At 40.4% G+C, this 16278-nt stretch overlaps 1 protein-coding gene across 24 annotated transcripts in view; it reads left to right on the top strand.

Annotated features, from left to right (window-relative positions):
- Positions 1 to 16278, top strand: part of Golgin245 (Golgin-245) — a 307575-nt gene that overhangs the window by 14636 nt on the left and 276661 nt on the right. For 10 of the 24 annotated variants that reach the window (XM_067094408.1, XM_067094412.1, XM_067094405.1 and 7 more), the window contains exons 1-2: positions 3538 to 3707; positions 16119 to 16172. The exons of 4 other annotated variants lie outside the window; for them this stretch is intronic. In XM_067094408.1, the coding sequence (XP_066950509.1) occupies positions 3609 to 3707; positions 16119 to 16172 (153 nt within the window). In that variant the 5' untranslated portion in view covers positions 3538 to 3608. Of the gene's footprint in view, positions 1 to 3531; positions 3708 to 16118; positions 16173 to 16278 lie in introns of those variants that run through there. 10 more of the 24 variants (XM_067094411.1, XM_067094415.1, XM_067094420.1 and 7 more) reach the window with 5 other exon arrangements.

Here is a 16278-nt window from a genome sequence, read left to right on the forward strand (position 1 = left end):
CTATTCTTGTCCTTGAACTGCTGAGTCAATAATGAACCTCTTGTACTATATCTATTTTTAGGGAATCCCACTGCATCTGTGTTTTACCAAATCTTTTCTTAAAATTTATTCTTCCCATTGTTTTGTATGCAAAAGATGCTTATTGTATCTTATAACAGGTACTTAGACTTCGTTTGTCATAGACTGTCTTCGCCCTCTCCTCCGATTTTACTAAAATTACCAAATCTTTTCTTAAAATTGATTCTTCCCATTGTTTTGGATGCAAAATGTGCATATTGTATCTTATAACAGGTACTTAGACTTCGTTTGTCATAGACTGTCTTCGCCCTCTCCTTTGATTTTACCACAATTACTTACATGATGGAAACTGCCATCACAAGGAAAAGGAAAATGGCACTTGATAGGCCTATCACCAGTGGCGTAGCTGGCATTCCATCAGTGGGGGTCCTAGATGGGCCATGATATTTGTTGGGGGGACCAAAGAAAATTACACAAAACTAATGTACCAGTGCCGTAGTTAGTAAAACACACTATTCTCGAATGTATATATCCATGTGAATGAAGGAAAATAATAGTATTAGTCAATCTCAGTTTCCAATTAGTTTTCAACTCTTAATATATGCAAATGTATCAAATACTGCAATGTAAATGTCCTCAACCTTATATTCACCACTAGCCTAATTTCTATGTTCAAGTTTTAATTTTCAACTGTAGTATAGAAATATCCTTGTCATGTAAATAGTATATCAAAATAGTGCATATCATCAATAATACAAAGGCTTTTGACCCTCCAAAATCTCTTCAAAATTTCAACCTACCCCATTCTCTCTTCTTCATCTCCTCTCCCTGGAAATTAACTCTTCGCAGCAGTAGCAAACTGCATTGCACTTATTCAAAACTTCATACATAAGATGATAACATTGTTGGATCAGAATATCATGAACAAACATGCCATTTGTGTTAAAAACTTATAACTATAATTCTGCTTTTGACCAACAAAGTGTTAAAGTTTGGCTACAAAGTTTCAACCTGGGGGGTGGCCATTAGGGGGCCCATCGCCTGACTGGAGGGCCCAGGCCCCCCTGGCCCCCCCAATAGCGACGCCACTGCCTATCAGCCACCCAAGTACTATTCATAAACCGCTCATGGATTTTTTTTTTATTAAATATATATATAATGAGACTAGTTTATCGTTCTCCAAAGGAAGCACTTTTTAAACTCAGGTTTTTCTTAAAACAAAAGAAACAAAAGAAAAGATCCTCTAAGTTTAATAAATAATGACGCTTTCTTTTCACGACGATCACTGCGAACTCCATTCAGGCGCTAAGCGATGATCCATAATTAGATGAGAAAGAGTGCATTGCCAAAACTTGTGTGAAAATCATGTTTGATGCACAATTTTATTCAAGGCGTCTGATACATTTACTGCGAAACTAGTTTAAAAACACTGACAAAGGTATTCTTTCGTCCTTGGAAAATGCGCCTATTTTTACCAAACACGTTTAGAGTGAAAACATACAACACACATTCTTAACTAACATATACATATATTCGGCTAATACTGCTTCTTTTCAACGTCGTCTTCATTCACGTAGGCAATTGATAAAATAAACTTTGCACAATGTAATGCTCATTGACGTTTAGGGTCTTCAGATCATACCTCTGAAGCATATTAAGGTCATATGAATTAAACAAATTTGTTGCTACAGAGAATTGATATGTAATCAGCATATGGAATATTATACAACCAGTTTTACGCCTGTAATTGATATCTGTGTGAGCTAAATCTCTCTTTAAGGATAGCTAATCTTGTTTTCGCCGCCGTAGCAGTCTCTAAGTAGGAATGTCGTTGATATTTTCTTGAAACATTCTTTGGGCTGATTTTCTAAGCCTTTAAAGTATCGCTCCAAAATCTTTTGCTGAACTGAACACGTTAATTATGATACCTCGTTCCATTTCCATACATGCAATGTTTTATCAAACAGCATTTCATTTGCAACTACTCAGAATTAACGTTCTTGATGAGTTCTTTGTCAAGTCCTCTCAACAACCCCCCCCTCTAACGTTTTACATCTCATTCACCGCATTATTCACGTCAGACTTATGAAATCTCATGCAGTTTCAATCCTTTGCTCTGTAATTCGCTGCATAATTGCCACAACATGGATAATCCGTTTTCTCTTTAGCAGGGCATATCTGTTCTAACTGACCATATTTTGGCAAAAGAAACGCATGGTACGTGATGTCTCTCTTACGTTATATGTCCTAACTCTGGCTTTATCTTATCAAGACTCCTACATTTTAATGTATGATGACTAATATTTATCTTATTTATATATATATATATATATATATATATATATATATATATATATATATATATATATATATATATATATATATTTAGTTGATTCTTCTCAATCACTTATGAATTAAGTGGACCACATTTTAATGTATGATGACTAATATTCACAGCAGCTTCATCTTATTTATATATATATATATATATATATATATATATATATATATATATATATATATATATATATATATAATTCTTACTCTCAGTAGCCTGAAATTCTGCAAATGTTCCAATCTTGCACTGAGAGTGCTTTTAAGATCTTCCTTTGACTCTTCGCCTGACGCATTTTACATATAATTTTCGATCAAATGTTCTTTACATTTTTTTATAACTGAGCTAAAAAAAAAAACTACCAGTCTTGCTGGCAGCACCATCTTCCCCCCGAGGCTAAAATTCAGAACTATTTCTTTTGTAAATTTGTAGTCAACTACGCCCATCTTTTTCCTTTTTTAACATTCCGCTCATTATTTACAGATTCGGCTGTTAGAAGATTCTTTTTAGCCCTTTTCTCCATGTTCCTAACTGCACCTTCATACAGAGAATTCGATGCCTCTATAAATACTTTTCCTATCTTACCGATGACCTCATTCTTTCACTTCATCCCCCTTGACTGAAATATGATTATCTGCCCTAGTGTCAGCCTCAATTTATCTTTCCAGCCATATTTTAAATGAGCTTTCAGCACTTTCCAATCACCGTGTCATTTCCAAATGCCATAGAACGCACAATTTTTTAAGTACAGATGAGGGAGTTAGGGCAGGTAAATCCGACAGCCACTACTGCCTTCATAACTTTAGGACAGAAAAAATATCCTCTCAAGTGTTTGAACGATTTATTAAACCGCAGAAGTGTATGTGGGCTTCTGGAGCATCTGAACAATTTAATTTCTACAGCACATAAACGCAATTATATTACAGTTTATTGCTGCCTCGTTAAGGAAAAAGATGATTGACTGAGTTTTTGACGTTTATGTTACTTACCTGTGTAAAACCCCATTTTGCAGAGCTAAGTAGCCTCAACAAAGGTTTAGTTTTAAGAACCTTCTTTATATTTAAAATGATTTTGCCGAAGAAGGGAGTGGAATAACAACTACAAAAGAAAGAGCAAGGCCTTTTTTATATATGGCGGCTGATAGAATTCCTCGGCAGTCACACCTCTCTCTTTCCGACTGGAAGTATGATGATAGAGTGACAGGAGCAATAACAGAAACACCAGCTTTCGGTGCTTGTCGGTTTTTCTGTTCAAAATGTTCAAGAAATTAAGGGACAAAATCACGGAGGAAGTACAACAGACCTCCCTCAGACTTCCAGCTTCTGTACAGCAGGGTGTACAACAGCTGACCCAGGTAAAAGAAGCGAAACATAAATTGTAACTGACGGGTGCGGCTGCAACAGCTGACCCTAAGGTTTTCCCTGTGGCCTATGGTGGGTCACCGTAAGGTTTGGCTGCCCTATGCCCTGTTGCATGTTATGTCTCGTAATTTCGCTCGTAATTTTATATTTGTGAAATGAATTTTAAGGCAATTTAAATTCTCTGAAATGGAGTCTTTAAGTAGGTTATGACCCTGGCTAGGGAATGCTTGTAGCTCACTGTCTAGACCTAAATTAGGAATACTTTTGGCTTGGCTAATTATTCTACCTAGCTTAGTTTATTGGCATTATGTACGTCTATCTAACATTAGCTTATTTCTATCAGAATCTATTCAAACATTTGATCCCATAGTGTAGGCGTAGGGTATCCCCTGTCTAACTTTGACAAAAACACCTTGATTCTGAGTTGCTCTTGACATTGCAAAACAAACAGTAGTAGCCTAAATATTTACATTTTGGGCAGTCATTATAAAACTGTTGAAATTTTCCTATACTGGGACTCTGGTTTGTTCCAGTAAGAATACAAACCCTCAACTTTTTGCCAGCTGGAATTAATTGCTTAAAATTTTGTTAAAAAGTAGTTGATTTAATTATTAGCAATCAGATGAGGATTTTTGGTTTTAGGGCTTCCCTCCACCCACAGACTGTCTCACTCACCATTCTTTTGGTTGCCAAAGAGAAAGGATGTTGCTGCTGTTGTGGATTCATTTTTTATTTGTCTGTGGAGTATTTGTGTACCAGCTGATGAACTTTTGTTTGTTTTCTGGGTTTCTTATGGATTGCTGCCTTAGAAAGATACCTGTAAGGCTATTCCAAGGGAAAGTTTGGTGTGAACAGCATAGGTGTGTCACACGTAGCTGAAGATCCTCATTCTTTTCGTTTGATTTGCAGGTGCCAGAGTTGTACTCTTGATCTGAATTGTGAATAATGTTCTGGTTGTTCTTTGTTGCAATTGGAGAAATAATATGAAAGCAAGTGAAAGAAGGCAGAAAATGCTTGTCCATGTCATAGGGGGCAAAATACATTTTCCCTAATTCCTGTTTCTCTTTTTGGTACATTTTAGAGTCTGTTGTTTGCTTCTGCTTCTGGGCCTCTGTTCCTACTAGTTCTTTTTAGGTTTTCTGGTCTGTTGGGGGAACACTTTGGCTTGAAGGAGATTCATCACATTCCCTCTGCTTTCCACCTCTACTCCTGCATTGTTGGCATTCCCAGCTGTCTCATGGCAGTCCTTGGAAGTGCTCATTTCCAGACGCTACTCTTCTTCTGGCTGCTGCTGCTGCTTTGGGACCTCTGTCAGAGACCTGTCTGTTCCTGTTGATGCTGTGTATGACATGGATGTGTTTCACTGTGTTTCATAACCTCAGGCTTCCTGTACACATCTACCCTGGGGTTTTTCTCCACCATAGATGAAGTTAGGAGTAAGAGGCAAATTCAGAGTTGAGGAAAATGTAAGTGTGTTCCTTCTACCTCCTCTTCAAACCCCATATCTGGGCAGGTATTATTGTACATAGAAGGCCTAGAAGTCCTCTTCTCTTAAGAAGTTGTCTGAAGATGTTTGTTTTTTCTTGTATTTCAAAATGTTCTTATGGTGAGACCTCACTGTCATTTAGCAGGTTTATAACAGTTTGTTACATATTTGTGTGGTTGATATTTTTCAGCAAAAATTGGCATGTCCCCAATTTTGCACACATTTCTTATATTAATGAACTAAGGACACCCTCCCTTCTCTACTCCTCTTCTGAGGACAGTTCCTCAGCTGCTGTCTGTTGCTCTCCCTGTGAAGGTTATGCAGTTCTTCTGTGGTGAGCTCTGCTTTGTGTTCCTCCACTTCATCATCACCAGCCCTCAAGCCCATGGACTTTCCTTGAAACACAATATCCCCCAGAACAGGCTCACCTGCAAAGCCTTCAAGTTCCTTGCTGTGACAGCATCTGGCCTCAGTTTCTTCCAAGCAGAGTTCATGGTCCTGTAAGAAATATCCCCCAGGCTTTATTTATGTGGCTTATACAGTAAAGGATGTTGAATTGGGTTGTAAAGAATTCTCTTGGGGTCATCTCCATATCAGAAGTTACTTCAAAGCACCTGTGGAATGGTGCTTTGGTGTAGAGTTTCTTGAAGTTAGAGATGACCCTCTGGTCTATGGGCTGGATGGAAGGAGTCATGTTGGGGGGGTAAGAACTTCTCTGTTATGAAGTTAAACTCCTGCAGCAACTCAACCCCAAAGCATGAACAATGAGGATGAGCATTGTCCAATACTGGAAGGGCCTTCAAAGGCAATTGATTCTCCTTGAGGTATTCCACTTCATTCATCCACTCAACAAAATATTGTCTGGTTACCCAAGCTTCATTACTATTAGCATTCCACATCGCATTAACTAAGGTTTCATGACATTATTTTTCTTAAAAACCTCAAGTTCTCTGAGTGATAGACAAGCAAAGGCTACAGCTTTAAATCCTTGTTCCAGGGGTGGTTTTCAGAAGATCAGTATGCAGTTATCCTGCCCTTTCACAAATGATGGTCTCAGAAACCCTATCACTGGCTAACTGTGTTTCATTTATCCAGATTAGCAACAATTTCTCAACCTCGTCAATTGTCTGAGACCATTGTTGAGCAATAGAGTTTTAGGTGATCAATATGCAGCTGTCTTGCCCTTTTGCAAATGATGGTCTCAGGAACCCTGTCACTGGCTAACTGTTTCATTTATCCAAATTAGCAACAATTTCTCAACCTCTTTAATTGTTTAAGACCATTGTTTGGTAATATATTTCTATCCCTTAACATCAGCTCCTTTGATGGCCTCATAATATTGTAATACTGAAAACACTGTAGTTTTGGGCATGAAAAACTCCTTAGCCAGATCAGCAGTGTGGACACCAGTTTCAGCTTTTGCTATGAGTTTCTTTTTAAAGTCTTGCTTTCATATAAGTAACTTAACAAGTAATTACATAGCTATAGTTTCTAACTTGCTCAGCAGCCTTTTTTTTTAAAAATTTGCAGTAGCGCTTCAATTGTTTTGTGTAGGTGACTAGCCCCGCCCACTATCGGGACCATGAACCCTTGGCTACAGTAGTGAAAACTAGTACAACTAGAATCAGACATAATCAGTAAAAATATATCCGGATCCTAAAGGATACTACAGTAATAAGCTGAACAAGCTTGAAGGCTACTCAAAATACAACAGTAATACTTCACCAAAATCCAGTAAAGAGAACTGAAAACCATGAAAAAAGCTGCTGCTAATAACCCAATGTTTACTCAAGAGCTGGCAGAAAGAAACTGAGGTTGTCTGCCATATCGTTCCCAGTGTTCCATGAAAAAATCTGCTGCTAACAACCCAATGTTTACTCAAGAGCTAGCAGAAACAAATTGAGGTTGTCTGCCATGTCGTTCCCAGTGTTCCGCAGCTTTTTTTCATGGTGTTCGGTTCTCTTTACTGGGTTTTGGTGAAGTATTACTGTTGTATTTTCAGTAACCTTCAAGCTTGTTCAGCTTATTACTGTAGTATCCTTTAGGATCAGGATAGTGTTTTTACTGATTATGTCTGATTCTAGTTGCTCTAGTTTTCACTACTGCAGCGAAGGTTGTAAAACCAGATTGATTAAATCTTGCTATGATTCATATACAATTTGCAGTAATTGTAGGGGGCAGAAGTGTAGTAGGGAGAAAACTTGTGCTGAATGTAATGACTGGGATGAGAAAAAGTGGAAAGTACTTAGATCTCACCTAGACAAGTTAGAAAGGGATAGGAAGAGGAAAGTGGCTTCTAGAGCTGAGAGACATGCGTCACTTAGCCTAGAAACCACTCCTGAACCTAGTTTTTATATAAGCAACTTACCAAATATTTACATGGCTATAGTTTCTAAACCGGCAGCTAGAATTTTTGAAGTTCGAGGTAGCATTACTTTTGTTTTGGGTAGGTGATTAACCCCGCCCATTTTCCGGGTAAGAGAGGAACTGGATGTGTAGTGAAGGGGTAGCTGTCTGGCCCCTCAGATCTCCTAAACCCAATCCCTGTCAGACTCCCATGCACCAGGGAGGAGGCATACTGAAGTCCATGGGAGTCTGGAGAGGTTTGCCTGGGGTAGTTGCCCCTCAGTCGAGCCTGCTGTCTGCTGGTGTTGACGGACAGCCATTATAAAGGTGTCCATAGAGATGCACTTTTTGAAGTTTTGCTAGCCTTCGGTTAACTCCTTTGCTGCAAAGCTACCACTTGAGTAGCAGACGCTCCTGGCTATGTTGCCATGTTGCTACAGGCTAAGGGGAGGCATGTGGAATGGCAGTATTGGCACCAAGCGGAACATAAGCTCCTGAGCGCGTAGTAGCACCCAAGCTTCCAGTAGCACTGGAGCTCCCTATAGTGCCAGAGCTCGTATTCAAATAGAGCTCCCAGCACCAGCTCTCGTGCGTCTGGCACCAGCCTACTAGTGGCTGATGCCAGTCTCTCTTGAGCTCGGCGCCTGCCTCTGCTAAGAACAGACTGTTGTTCTTTTTTGAGTGCAATTTCCAATTGAACGCCTAGCTCCGGTCTTCAAGTGGCCAGCTATAGTCTCTGATCATCATGTGTCCTTCTTCAGTATCGGACTCCCTCCTTTGAGTACCCTACAGCCATTCTTAGACGGTTTTGTCTCTTTTCAGCCTGTTCCACCTTCGCTTAGAGTTCCAGACGGGCCGAATTGCTCCCTTTTGTGACATCAGTTAGTGTCTGAAAGCACTGTCCTTTGCAGACAGGGACTTTTGTGTATGAATTTATGAGCTTGTTGAAGAAAGCTGTCACCACTACAGGGAGTTGGGAGTCTGACTTAGGTTTTTTAAGGGAGCAAGACAAGTATTTTTTGTCTTTCCCTCCCTCTGACACTTATATGGAATTAGTCCTGCAGCAGAAATCTTCACTCCTTGTTTTGTTCAAGACCATTGTTGCCCAGGGCCAGACTTTTGTGTACCTTATGGACTTTCCAAGTTCCTGTAAGCGTATCAGATATTAGTTTTTAACAAAGTACAGTCCTGCATATGTTGTCAGTCTGTATGAGGTATCATAGAGTCCACGCTAGGCGTTATCGCGCTAACAGGTCAATCCCGCCCTCTTGGCCATGTGTCCATGGCTGTCAAGTATCGATGGGTCGACAACTAGTCCACATAGTTGTCTGCGAGTCTGCACAATGTTCTACAAGTTTGTTCGTTTGCAGAGACCAGCCAAACAGTCCTGTCGTCCATTCTCCAGGACGATTGGGTGGAGTTCCTAGATATGTAGGATACTTCATATGTCCACATACAAACTCGGAAAGGTATCTCAGACCCATCCTACAAGACGGGGTCTTCCAGTGCGAGAATTTAGCTTTGATATCTACGGCATAAGACTTCTCTCGAGTCCTCGCTCTGCTTACTTTTGTCTTCCTTTCTGACCATGAACTTCAGCCTGTCCCACAAGACCCGTAGGGACAAAGAATCATAACCGGACTCCACTGTTTTTTTTTTTTTCCAAGACCTGGTTGTAATTCAGACCTACAGTGGTATCTGTCCGAATTTAGGCTTTCAATGGAAGTTCCTCATCATGGGACCAGTCTTAAGCTGCTTCTCACTCCTTGTTCCAGTAGAGGGAGCCCGCTCAGGGAACCAGGAAATTTCCAGGACGTGTCCCCAGGAGAACGAACCTTCACATTTATGCCAGAGAGCTGAGAGCCATTCGCTTAAGACTTGGGTTCTTCTTGACCCTCGCTCACTCCTAGACAGTGGTATTCCTTTAGACAAGATCACATTCCTTACTTTTTTACATTAGCTCTTGCCACCAAGTGACAAGAGGGTTTTTCTACAGACGATAAATCAAGTTTTTTCTAGTACAATGGAATTTCTAGTGGTTGAACTGAGCCATCAGAAACTCACTCTTACTCTCGAGTGGACCCTGAATCCCCAGAACTGTCGGTTATGTGCCTCTGTGGGGCAGGCTGATCTTGACTGCCTCCTTAAAGGAATCTTCTAGTTTGGGCAACAGACACCTTACTGCAAGATTGTTCCAACCTGGACCTCGAAGCTCTTCCACAATTTGGCATGGTCAAGGAAGGGCTGAACTTTTTCAGGCTCATCAGAACATTATGATGTTTCTCATAGCCCCATTCTGAACCCTAATTTATGGTTCACAAATTGCTGTAGTTGATAGATGGACTCTATAAGAATCCTTCCGCTATTCGTTTCTTCTCGAACAACCTCATTTCAAGAGATGCCACCAAGGGTGGTACGCTCTTACACGGACAGGCTTTGGGCTGTCCAGGTGCTTTTCAGGAAAGAGGTCTGTTTTTTCAGAAGTGCTACAATCGAAGTGAATGATGTTCTGAATCGGGTGTCTCAGACTCTAAGTTTCTTCTTCTGAGACACTTATGACTCAGTGGCAGCATTGCCTTTTTTATCGGAGAGGCAAGAACTTAATGGAAGAGAAGACAGTCTTGACAGCCAGGGGCAATGCTCCAGGCTCCCAGGAGCTCCCTCCAGCCTGAGCCTTTGTCTCATCTGACTTCCAGCTTGCCTGGTGCCAGCTACAGCCTGGCACCCGCTCTGCCCACTGGCTCCTGACCAATTAGTTATGTGGCGTCCAGCTCAGCTGGCGCCAGCTAAGTACACCCAGCGCCTGGCGCCATCTTCCGTTCATCTGGCGCCAAATCTCCCCACGTCCTTGGCTCTGGGAAAGAGTAGGAAGCTCTCTTTTCTGTTGGAGTTTTCAGGTACAGTATTACCTTAACAGGATTGGAAACGCAGGGGGCCCATGCATAACCTATAGTGTTCTGACAAGGACCCTTTTTTCGCCCTCCAAGAACGCATTGTTCTTCATGTCTGGACTTGGTCTATGAAACCATTCTTAGTTTCAGGAGGGCATTGGGCATACTTTTAAGTGAAAGCTAAAGACGTCAGAACAACCTCTACCTCATTAGCCTTCTTGCATCCATCCTACAATCGACCTACTGGAAGTGTAACAGTTTTCGATTTTCACCTCTTCAGAAGAGTTTAAACAGTGTTAAAAATTTTTCAGTACCTTGTGATTATTAGTAACTGGCTTGGCATCACGGAAGGAAGCATAGGATTTTCTCATACTGTCTCTTCACCTGGTAGTAAGGTGCCGAGTTTTGTGAGAGCTGGGGTTTACAATGTAACTGGAGTACCCACCACTCTCATTGGATGGGTTGTGATCTTTATTTCAGTACAGCTGACAGTGTTATCTGGTTGTTTTATTGTGGTACTGTGCCCAGGGCAAGGGTACTTTTTGAAATTTTGCTAGCCTTCGGTTAACTCCGCTGCAAAACTTTCTTTTTGCTTTGCTAGCCATTGGACTTCTCCTTTGCTGCAAAGCTACCACATAAGTAGCAGATGCTCCTGGCTATACTGCCATGTCGCTACAGGTTAAGTTGAGCACCAATCAAAGGCAGTTTTCTACTGCAGGCTTTCTTAACTTATAAGGAATGACAAGCATTGTTTTCATTGCTGGCAACCATTTTTATTTCAAATTCATTACATGTCTTAAAGTTTTGTAGTAGAGTGTGTCCATGTCTCCCACCTTTCAATGTGGGATTCAGCTATGTAATTACTTAGTAAGTTACTTATATGAAAATGATATTTTCATAATAAAATTAAGTTTCATATATACTGTACTTACCAAGTAATTAGAGAATCAGAGCCCACCTTTCCCCCCCTCTCATGGACATAAGGGCTACAATCTCATGGACATAAGAGCACAGACAAATTGAGGTTTCTTTCAAGTCGTTCCCAGTGTTCCCCGATAGTGAGCGGGGTTAGTCACCTACACAAAACAATTGAAGCACTACCACGAATTTTTAAAACAGGCTGCGGCATGAGTTAGAGAACCTCTTTTCTACAGTCTATGTAATTGATTTAAAGTTGTTGCATATATGAATTTCATATATGTTTAACTTACCAAGTAATTACACAGTTGATATTTAGGAAGGGTCTACTTGTCGTGCAGTTAAAAATTTGAAGAGTGTTCGGTAGCAATTCATTTGTTTTAAAGTCTCATATGGATATTGGTATCTACCCCATCCTCTGTCGGGGGACGATAGGTACAACAAAACAGAGAGAATCACCTCTTTTCTGTTGGTGTCTGATGTAACATTGATTGTTTTTGGTGGTTGGATTTAAAGTTGTTGCATCGCTTTTCCAAGGATTTGGTGAAGTATTGTTGTTTTTGGTAGCTTTTCAGTTTAGCTTAGCAGGTATTCCTACAGTATGTCTGATTCTAGCTAATCTGAATTCGACAGTCTGCGACAGCCTCTGGAAGTTGTGGGGCAGACCAACAGTGGATCTGTTCACCACATCAAGGAGTTACTGTCTTCCTCTTTTTTGTTCGCCAGTTCCGGACCCACCGGTTTGAGTGACATGCTATGCTAGTAAACTGGTCAAACCTGGACCTTTACGCCTTTCCCCCATTCAACATGTGAGAGCAGTTCTCAGTAAGTTCCATTCTCACTGCAACGTATCAGTGACACTGATAGCTCCCTTCTGGCCACTCAAAGAATGGTTCCCGGACCTTCTGAAGCTTCTTGTGGACTTTCCAAGGCTACTGCCTCAAAGGCCACTTCTTCTCAAACAGCCCCATCTCTGGAAATTTCACCAAGGCTTATCTGCTCTAGCTCTGACAGGGTTCAGACTATCCGGAGACTTGTCAGAGCGAAGGGATTTTCAAAACAAACTGCGGAAGCTATTGCTTGATGTAGACGACAGTCTACCAGCAGATTCTACCAGGCCAAGAGTGGGCCATCTTCCGCAGGTGGTGCAGCAACAATAATGTCTTGTCTGCTTAAACCACTGTAGCTCAAATAGCAGACTTCCTTCTTTTCTTAAGGAACAAGGGGCTCGCTTCATCGACTATTAGAGGCTACCAATCGATGTGTGGGTCAGGTTTTAAACATAGGGAGGTAGACTTAGGTTCTAATCAAGACCTGAGTGATTTGATTAGGTCTTTCGAGACTACTAAGTAGCCTCGAGAAGTCTATGTTTCATGGAACTTAGATGTGGTGTTGAAATGGTTAGCAGGCCTTGCTTATGAGCCTCTCCATTCCATTTCACTTAAGAACTTAACAAAGAAAACTCTTTCTAGTAGCCTTGGTCACGGCTAAACTAGTGAGCAAGCGGCAGGCAGTTGACAAACACATTGGTCTTACTCAAGGAGATGCTGTCTGCTCCTTTTTGCTTGACTTCCTAGCTAAGAACGAGTCTCCATCTAATCCATGGCCACGCTCGTTCTCCATTCAAAACCTTACGGATATTCTAGGACCTGAGGAGGAGGAAGAGTCCTGTGTTTAGTAAGGGCTGAGGTATTACTTAGACAGGACGAAGAAGATCAGAGGCCCTACCAGTAACCTCTGGTGTTCCGTGAGGAACCCGTCCAAGCTCATGTCAAAGAATGTGTTGTCATTCTTTCTTAGAACCCTTGTTATAGAGGCACACTCAAATACAAGAGGTGAGAGCACACGAGATTTGGGCTGTTGCCACGTTGTATGCATTAGACGTAGTATGTCGCTCTCGGCTATCCTCCAGTCGACATACTGGAATCCATTTTTTCCTCTCACTGTTTAAAAGAAATAGAGATGACGTTTGAGAATTGCAGTACCTTAGGTCTGTTATTGGTGGCTGGCACGGTATTGGGGGAAGAAGCGTAGGAAGTACCCCTTCTTATCTGTAACTTCTTTGCCTTGAATTTTGGATGTTGAGTTTTATTTTTGGAATCCTGGGGGGTACATGTACCCGGAGTGCCCACCAGTCTGTGGTGGTGGTATGGTTTCCAATTTTAAGGTTGTTGGTGTAGGTAACAATTTTATTTGGTCTTTTTTTTTTATTTGGTACTGTGGCCAGGGCAAGGGCAAATTTTTTCTTTGATGCTTTTGGGTGTTCAGAACACTCCTTCACTCCAAAGCTCCCTCTTTAAAGTAGGGACTTATCTCGGCTATACTGTACTGCTAAGTCACTACAGGTCAAGATGAGCACTGACCAAAAGGCAGTAATCTCCTGCTGTAGCTCTCTTACCAGGTAAGGATACAAGAAGCATTTTATCATTGCTAACAGATTTTATGTTGCAGATTCATCTTCATATCTGACTATTTTTGTAACAGAATATGTCCATTTATCTCAACCCCTATCAATGTGGGATTCAGCTGTGTAATTACTTGGTAAGTTACATATATGAAAATGGCATTTTCATAATAAAATCAACTTTCATACAGTATATACTTACCAAGTAATTACAGATCAGAGCCTGCCCTCCCTCCCCCCTGATGGACATTAAGCATGAAACCAAATGGATTGCTACCGCGAACTTCAAATTTTTAACTGCCACGCAAGTAGAAAGTATAGCTGTGTAATTACTTGGTAAGTATATATGAAACTTAATTTTACAGGCAGTCCCCGGTTAACGGCGGGCTCGGTTAATGGTGATCCGGTTTACAGGGCTTGTCTAGTGACGAAAATCGGCAATTTTCAGCGCCGAAAATCGCTGATTTCTGCTTATTGGAGGCCGGTAATTGGGTATTGGCGCCAATACATACCTAACAGAGGCACCGAAAATCAGCGCTTTTGGGTAGCGATAAGTGCCGAAAATCGCCAAAAAAGCCCTGAATATCGCCAATTTTCGGTTATCGGCGATTTTCGGTTATTGTCACACCTTCAGAACAGAACCTCCGCCAATAACTGGGGACTGCCCATATTGTGAAAATACCATACTTAATTTTATTATGAAAATATAATTTTTCTGTTTACTGCTCTCTTTAATTTGCCCCATCTCTAACCGTTTTAACCCTATTTTTGGTTTGCTCCATCACTAACCTTTTTAACCCCCATGATGACTTATTTGTGCTAGAATCACCAAAGAAACACACATACGAGATAGTTTAGCAGAGTTGTTCTCTTACCAAGAGCGATAACCAAACTGTCCACTTGCCCTTTGTTTCAGCTGGGAGCCACACACTTGTTACAACACACTTGCTACGCACTTAATCCTAAATCCCAAGACATGTTCTCTTGTCTTTTATGGTTGCGGGGAAAATTATTACAACCCTGCAGAGTGAGGAACTAGCTGGTTGCAGACTCTTGTCTCTTCTTAATCTTGGTCACTCTTACACAGGGTAGTCTACTGAGGTACAGTATTTAATTTGACATGATTGAGATATAATAAGTGAACCCTTAACTTCATTGTTTTGACCAGAAACAGTCAGGATAAACCATATTCTTACTAACAGGGTACCAGTCCTTTTCATGACCTACTGTTAATCCTCAGGATTTTTAGGTACTTTGCTGCTGTGGTTCATACCCAGTGTTATGTCAGTTACTATTGAGTAACAAGAGTTCTCCTACCTAAATAACTACTCAGGCTACCTAGAAAGATGGGATTAAAACAAATAATTTTTAAAAACAAAACAGGTTTCTTGGTAAAAGTGCATCACTGTGAATAACAATGGCTGCCTTCTAACTCCACACCTGCAGTGAGGATAGATGTCACATAGAATTACAGTTTTCTGCCCATAGAGGGCTTTGAAGCTTGCCTGTACAGACTGCCAGGTTGGATAGTTCTAGAGTGTACCGGATTTTAGCTGTTGCACATTTCATCTACCATAAAGTGTTGGGTTTGTACCAAAAAAATGGTTTTTTAATGAAAAATATTTTTTTTTTTTTTACATTTCTTTAGGTTAGATAAATAAGATTGTAGGCCTGCTTCTAGTTACAACATTTGAGTGCATAGAGGAAAGGGAAATTTATGGTTATAAGAATGACCCTAGTGGTAATTTTGGAGACGATGTCAAGAATGATTACTTTGGTTGTGGATGTTGTCTATTATGTCTTAGTGATTTTGTTTGAATTGATTGTTTAAATGTTTGTGGAAATCTGCCTTATTTATGTGCTCTAAAGGTAAATGCTTTTTTTATGTTAGCTACTTAATATGTAAACCATAAAAGCTATTTGTGTGAATTGTTTCCCCCTTTTTAACAAAACTTTTAATAATGCTCTTATAACCGAGTTTATTTCTGTGTATTCATGCACCTTCAGTAGGAAGAAACTTGTAATTTTTCCACTTTTGAAAAGAATGTTGGTAGAAAATTAATTTAATGCATGCAATTGTGGTAATTTTTTTTGTTGAGCTAATGTGTCTTGCATTGGCTAATAATTAATCCCTGGCTTTTCAGTGTACATGTATCATTGTATATGTATTTGCACCATAAATTTTTTTCTCCTTTAACACGTGAGATGGCCATGCTAACCATGTATGAAATGGAATTTCAAGAAATGATGCTTTTTTTTCAGTGGGTAAGGAAGACTTGACTTACATTTATGCTAGAAAATTGTGGCACATGGTCAAACTGTTGCATCAACTAAATATTCCCCCCCACTTACTTTGCAGAGGTCTTCAACGGACGAGTGGCTAGACAGTGTAAAAGAGGGGAGCCAATTAAGTGTAAGAAAGTTGTGTTGATTGTTTTACAGGTGCAAGGCTTTGGTTTCTGTTCTCTCTTTCTCATTACTGTATTCTGATAAAGAAATAGTGAAAGGCCTCAATTCAA

This window comes from Macrobrachium rosenbergii, chromosome 50 (assembly GCF_040412425.1).
Source record: "Macrobrachium rosenbergii isolate ZJJX-2024 chromosome 50, ASM4041242v1, whole genome shotgun sequence".
NCBI classification, from domain to species: Eukaryota; Metazoa; Arthropoda; class Malacostraca; order Decapoda; family Palaemonidae; genus Macrobrachium; species Macrobrachium rosenbergii.